General features: G+C 29.5%; 1 protein-coding gene across 5 annotated transcripts in view; it reads left to right on the top strand.

The window, feature by feature from the left end:
* The window catches only part of LOC106466403 (heterogeneous nuclear ribonucleoprotein L-like), a 27,703-nt gene that overhangs the window by 3,999 nt on the left and 16,406 nt on the right, over positions 1–7,298 (top strand). For 4 of the 5 annotated variants that reach the window (XM_022394400.1, XM_013926688.2, XM_013926689.2 and 1 more), the window contains one exon: positions 816–986. The exons of the other annotated variant lie outside the window; for it this stretch is intronic. In XM_022394400.1, the coding sequence (XP_022250108.1) occupies positions 933–986 (54 nt within the window). In that variant the 5' untranslated portion in view covers positions 816–932. Of the gene's footprint in view, positions 1–815; positions 987–7,298 lie in introns of those variants that run through there. 5 annotated transcript variants of the gene reach the window in all.

Raw genomic sequence — 7,298 nt, forward strand, 5'->3', positions numbered from 1 at the left:
AAATTAAGGAAAAGCTGGAACTGTAACTAAGGGAAACAAATTAAGTGTTTTATAAAATAGAAGAATATCAATTTGCATAAAATAAGTATATGTTAAGGTCTGTAATTTAGGACAATAAGATGTAGAACTACTTATAATTGGTTGGAACATTAAGAGTCTGATATGCACATATTTTATTAACTGTTTGAATGAATGTACATTAGGGTTAATAAATATAATCGAGTTGGAGTAAAACCAAAATAAAAACATTATTATTTACACAAATATATCTAAAAAAAAGTTCAATACAGATAATTATTTTATTTAAAATACCATGAATGAGAGCTTTTATATACCCTACTATGTAACGAATGTATTACTACACGTTCGCAAGTTGAAAGAATGATATTTCAGACAGAATCCCTGTATAAGTTTTGTCGATAATACCACCTATGATAATCGATAAGTGATTTTTGAAAAATAGTTCTATTTTCACAATTAAACTGGTGAACGATTTATCATTTATCACAAAAATATTTGTGACAAAATTAGCGTCTTCTCAGAGATAAATAAAAAACAATATAAAATAAACACTTTCAAGAGCATCAGAAAATAGGGTGGTAATATAGAGTAAGAGCGTAACGTTGCGCATGCGTATAAGTATGCATGTTTTGTGATTATATTAAACCGTAGAAATATTTCTATAAGTTTAAAAATGAAAGTAAATGGCTTTGTAATTGTAATTGGTCGTTTGCGTATTTCTAAACTTTTTTATATCCATTTTATAATTTTTTAATAAATAGTGCTTATTTTGCTATTACATGTTTGGCGCGCAGCTTTAAAGACAAAGGCTATCCCACAAGGCTTTGCGTATTATTTTACGAGAAAAGACAGAGGCGGTAGTCGCCATATTAGCTATCATCAAAGGGAAAGGTTGTGTTAGTGAAAGCGTGATGGCGTACAACGGACACCCAGCGAAAAGAATAAAAACAGAGCCTGATGCACGGGTAATTTCTATTAATTTATCATTTATATTTTAGTCTGTTGTGGTTCATTGCTTCTATTTGTAATTTTTCCAATGGTTACGATTTTTAACGAGAACTGAATTTACACTTAGTAGTTATTATGAATATTTTAAGACCAAAATACAATTAAAGTCAAAAGTTAGCGTGTTACGGTTGGCCAATGCCGCCGAGATACAAGTTGAATAAGAACCTAACGAAGTACTAACGTTAAGAGTAGTTAGTCGCAATATCTGGGTTAGCTGTTATGGAAGTGCCGGTAACAAAGTTTTTTGCTTAATTTATTTGCCTCTATATAGATGTCTTAGGATGTTATCTTTTTAGTCCATAACATTTGATAAATGGTACATATAAATTTATCAAAGCATGGTAAAACTATAGTGATATTTCTACATATAATGATGTGATGAAAGATGTATTCGAACTAGGACTCGATATTCAACAACATGGCGTAAGCTACGCTGAAACCAACTCCGATGTAACATTTTTACGTGTAAAAGAAAACTTTTTCTCTCGTATATGTGTGTATACATATATAAAATATGTATGTTAATATACGTGTTAAAATCTTAATATAAGTTATTTGTATAAATCCAACGCTCCTAATATGAAACGTGGCCTGATGTAAAAGGATTTTTTTAGTTCTTTGTTGTTGCCTAGTAGATTAACTGCTAAACGTAGAGTAGTGAATTTATAATGCTATTTGTTCTACTTCAGAATAAAACTAGTTATAAATTACTAGAGTTCAAAATAATAATAAATAAATGTTTTATTATACAAAAAAGTCATTGTTTTATGACACTGTAATTTGAATGTTTATTTTTTTAATTGATTTAATTTATAGTATTGGGCTAGGTGTGGTTTAGTATTTGCTGCTAATCGTGGTCTGTAACTTTAAGTGTCTATAAAAGTGACAGCCAGAGTTGATATTTGGTTGAAAGAGCCAGACAAACTGTAGGAAATGACCATTTTTGTTTTCCTAATAATAAAACATTAACTTTTCTTTTAGCTTTGTTAATTCTATAGTTAGTTTTATTAGGAAGTTGAGCAATTAGCGTCTGCAAATTTCCAACCTACATGTTTAGCAAAAATGTTATATAGGAGATGGTTGAACACTGAGTTGTACTGGACATGTGCAAAAAAAAATGACAATCTATAAACAAAAAAAAAAAACTCGAGAATGAAGTACAAAGCTTATAAATTGGAAACACAGAACACTATTTCTGTCTTACGACAAATGAAATGGCAATGTTTGAAAGTCATTCTAAAAGTAAAAAGGGAGTTGGGCAAGATCTATCGGGCAACAGAGAAGCATAATACAGCATACTTTTGTAATTTTGGTAAAAGTTTGGGGGAAGTGACATTTTTACATTGTGAGTAAGCAGTACAAAATGCATAATTACGTTATGTATTAGTAGTGGAAACAAAATCACAAAAATGTGCTGTATTTTAATACCTGGTACATAAAACATGAGTGGTGTTCTAATTTCTCACAAGTCACTTCCTATAGATTCTGATGGTTTTTTTTGCACGTGTTTAATGTAGTACAGGTTTTGAAAATGTTATTCAAGATATCATATGTGAGGGTTATAATATCTAATATTTAGGTTTAAACATTTCACACTTTTGTCAGAAAAATGTGGCCAAGTTTATGGGATGTTGGATTTATTTTAGTACTATTTGAAATCTTATTAGAAACACCTTGGATGTGAAAAAAAAAGGTGTGGCCAAAAAAGGATTAACTTTGCAATTTAAAGGGATGAAATCAAAACTAACAGCCAAACTGGTAACTACACTTGATAAGAATTTTACGGTAAATGTTCATTCATTTAGTTTATACATGTAGTTTGGCTGCCAATTTTGATTTCCTTCCTTTAATTTGCATGCTAAATGCCTTTTTTGGTCACACCTAAGGTGTTTTTGATTAGATATCCTGACTTTTTCTCAATACACACCAACAAATTAAAGTAAGAAGTGACACTTGATAGTAACCATTGTTAGCTTTAGAGTTGCAACACTAGTATTTGGAACAGACCAATACAGAAGCAATCAGATTCTTTACAATGTATGATGGTAGTTTATCCTCTTCAAAACTGTGTTAATAACTTCCTTTATAATAATGCTATGGAATCTTAACACCCACATTCACTAGGTACAGAAGTATTAAGCATCACTGTTTATGCTAATTGCTTAAGCTAATATCATGTGATGCTAAATGCTCTTTAATTAGGAGAATTTCATACAATTTGGCAAATTTTTGCTTAAAAGTATGCAATGAATAATAACCTTTTATGTGTATGATTCTATTGAAAATGCGATTTAGAAACTGATCTAATTTGCTTGGCTTAATCAATACTAATGTATCTGCACGTGCTTTCACCACATAGTTTTGCTGCTCTAAAGTGTGTGTCTTTAATCTGGATGACAAACAACTAAAAACAATCCCAGACAAATAGCTCGCATGATATTTTGCTTAGGATGAGCACAAAAATTTTGGTAGTATTTGAGTGGTTTTTGTTGAATAACTTTGCACATGTGGCTTATATTGAGATCAAATTTGACATTTAATTATCTGTGTACCAAAGTTGAAAATAATCCATAAAAGATAAGTGTTTTTCTATCAAATAAAAGTTTGATAATTTTGTGTGAAGAAGAAAAAAGGAAGATAGTCAAACTTGGAGGTTTTCTATCTTGAGTATTTTTTAATGGATTGCCTTGAAATTTGGTATGTGAAATAAGGTTCTAGTAGAACATATCCACTGAAAATGTGATAGTTTGTATTACCACAGTTTGAGCTACAGAAGGTAGAAAATGTTAAAATATCACTCATGTTTATTATAATGCCTCGTAGAATGTTTTGGCCACACAACACAATGTCATGTGTCTTGATATTGAAGAAGCTTGTCTTTGCAATGGGCCATCACACAAATCTAACTAGTAGTGTTAATGTGTGTGTTGGTTGATTATTTAAGGTTTAATTTAACCCTTTTGCTGCTAACTTTGACCTTTTATTAATAAAAGTTAATTTTGTAAAAAAAATTCAGATCTGAAACGGGCATTTCAACCTTATATCACAATAACCATGAGATGTTTTGAAATGTTTGTCTTGGCAAATCTACAAGTTATAATGAAATAAAAAACAAAACTTGCATAATAATTATATATTACACCATTATGCAGTACCCCCTTAAAACACTAGGCAATGAGCTGTTTCTTAACTCATTCAGAATGGGCTAGGACCTCGTAACCATTTTTTGTTCAAGTTTTAATGTTCTGTAAGCAATGTTTTTCTCGTGCTTTTTTACTTTTCGCATATTACTTATCTGACATGCAAAGTAATTTTCATTTTAAGATTAAAAATACTTTTATACATCAGAAAATTTTAAAATTTTACATGCAAAAACCTTGTCCAGATAGTTATCAAACGTTTCTTAAGAAAAAAAACTTGTCTGTTATTTTTACTAATGAATCTCTGTACGGGTGAGGTTTATTTGACTGATCTCGTAACCATCATAAAAAAAATTAAGAAATAAATGTAAATTAAGCCTTTTTTATCTCATTAAATTATACATTTATATATATATATATATATATATATATATATATATTTATATTATTTATTTAATGTGTCTGTTTAACATTACAGAAGTTACAATGATGTGGTGCACGTGCACTCGATTGGATACAGTAACAAATATAAAACTGACCTTTAGTCTTTACAAAGTGACCTCTCTTGGTTATGTTTTAGTGGACTAGTATTTTGTAAAATAGTCACATTTCAATTATTATACATTATATATGTATATAGATTATTACTATTTAGAAATAAATTCTTAAACTTATCATCATTAAAACATAGAACAGTAAATAAAGAAGTAAAGCAAACAGTTCTTTTAGTTACGACCTTTGTACTTGGTTGCTGCTTGTTGTGGTTTTTTAAGCCTTAAGAAAAAATTGGAGGATATGAAACAAATATATTTTAGGTTTTATATATATTTGAATAACCACAAAATCATAAATTATTATCATAGAGTACCATTATATAATTTATCAAGTTTAGTAACTAAGCCATATTTGGGTCTAAAAATATATAAAATTTTGAACAGGCTTAAGACTTAACAGCACCAAGGTTTGTCTGAAAAGAAAGAGATAATGCCGTTATATTTTATTATGGCTGAAAAAGCTACTAGGGGGACATTCTGGGCTTTCAATTGGTTATTCACGTGTCATATGTAAAAGTATGTATATAAGGGAACGTTTCCAAAAATGGAAAGAGGTGAGCCACATCACTGTGTTTGATTCAGTACATCAGTGATATCTCGGCAAATAGAAAAAGTAGGTTCTTATTTTATATAATATCAGCATTGTCAATATCGGTAATTTGAGTTCCTAATTCGTACAAAACTATAGACTTGTGTGTGATGTCAAAATACAATACAAAGTCATGTATTCAACATACCACGTGACACACAGAAATCAATGTTTAACTGTTATTTTTAATATTTACTATTAAATTATAATCTACAGTTTGATACCAAACTAAATGACATAGTTTCATAAGTAGTGCAATAAAAGTTTCAATGCAAATCAACAAACATGATGACATGGCCTTTGACCTGTGACTAGTCTGGAAAGGGTTCAACAACAAAACATGATTTATTCATAATAACAACACTTAGAAATAAATTCAACACTTAGCAAAACAGTTAATAAAAAAGTGCTTGGCCAGGACTACTATTAATAGATAATTTAACATTAATAAATCAATAAAAATGGAATCAGGAAAGAACCATAATTTAAAAAAAAATACAGCAAAAATAATATTCAAACAGTACCTTTCAATATCAATAACTATTGAATGACAAACAGCAATAACTATCTTATGAATCCCTCTCAGTGAAGCTTCTGGCAGGGTAGATCACAAGAGTACAACCTCATGTGATCATAAATTTACATACTATTCTGCTACATTAGTAGTATCTATAGGTCATCATCATCCCTAGAGAATCTAGTGTCAATTTCATCATACACACATGTATTTACTCAAAATACAAATGGTTATGTAGAAGGTGAGTTAGCATTTTAATGCAACTAAAAATTCATAATCATAGATAAACTAAACAACAGAAGGAAATAAATGAACTATAAACACAACCATGATCATAAATAGAATTTATCTCACAAATCAACCTATAGATTCCACATATTGTTACTCAAGATTCATTGTATCTTTTGATTTTTGTGTATCACATGGTATGTTGAATGCAACACCGATTCAAATTAGATGTTTGTGATGTCAGAATAAGTCTATAGTTTTGTACTAATTACAAACTCAAATTACTGATATTAACAAGCTAGAATATAGATTAAGAACCTCCTATCTTTTCTATTTGCTGAGATATCACTCATGTACTGAATCAAACACGGTGGCCCTGCTCACCTATTTCCATATTTGGAAATGGCCCATTATATACACTTTATATGTATGTGATGTGAAAAACCAATCAAAAGCTCAATGTCCCCCTAGTGGCATTTTCAGCCATTTTCAATTGTTAGGACACCATCTCATTTTCTTGAAACAAGATTTCAAGGGGGTAGGTTGTCTGCTTGAAATATCATATTTTTTAGACCAAAATACAGTCTAATTACTGTGAGCTTGATAAATTATAGTGGAATTCAATGGTATTTATATAGTAATTCATGATTTTTGGTTATTCAACTGTATATATATATATAACCTACAAAAAATTTTCATATCCTCCATATGTAAAACTTTAAAAGGCTTAGCAACTTAGGTCAAGCAGCAACCAAGTACAAAGGTCTTAACTAGAAGAAATAATTGTTTGCTTTACTTCTTTAGTTACTGTTCTATGTTTAAGAAAAATAAGATTAAGAACTTATTTGTAAATACTAATAATGTTTATATATGTATAATGTAATATAATTGAAATGTGACTATTTTACAAAGTACTAGTCCACTAAAATACAACAAAGGTTGCTTTCTAAATTGGATATGGTAACATGAGGGCACAGCTGAAAAGGTCAGTGTAATAAATATATATAAATATATAATGTTATGATTTGTAGTCATTCTAGAAGGAAAACATCATAATTTATATTCCTAATTTGTTGTGGTGGTTACGAGGTCAATCAAATCGACAGACCCCATATAGTTAGGGTAAAAAAAATAGACAAAATACAAAGTTTTACTGAAAACAAATGTTTGAAAATGTATTTAGGGGGTTTTAGAGATTACAAAAATTTGAGATTTTTGGGATGAAGAATAGTTTTTTAATC

Source organism: Limulus polyphemus, unplaced genomic scaffold (assembly GCF_000517525.1).
Source record: "Limulus polyphemus unplaced genomic scaffold, Limulus_polyphemus-2.1.2 Scaffold2248, whole genome shotgun sequence".
NCBI lineage: Eukaryota > Metazoa > Arthropoda > Merostomata > Xiphosura > Limulidae > Limulus > Limulus polyphemus.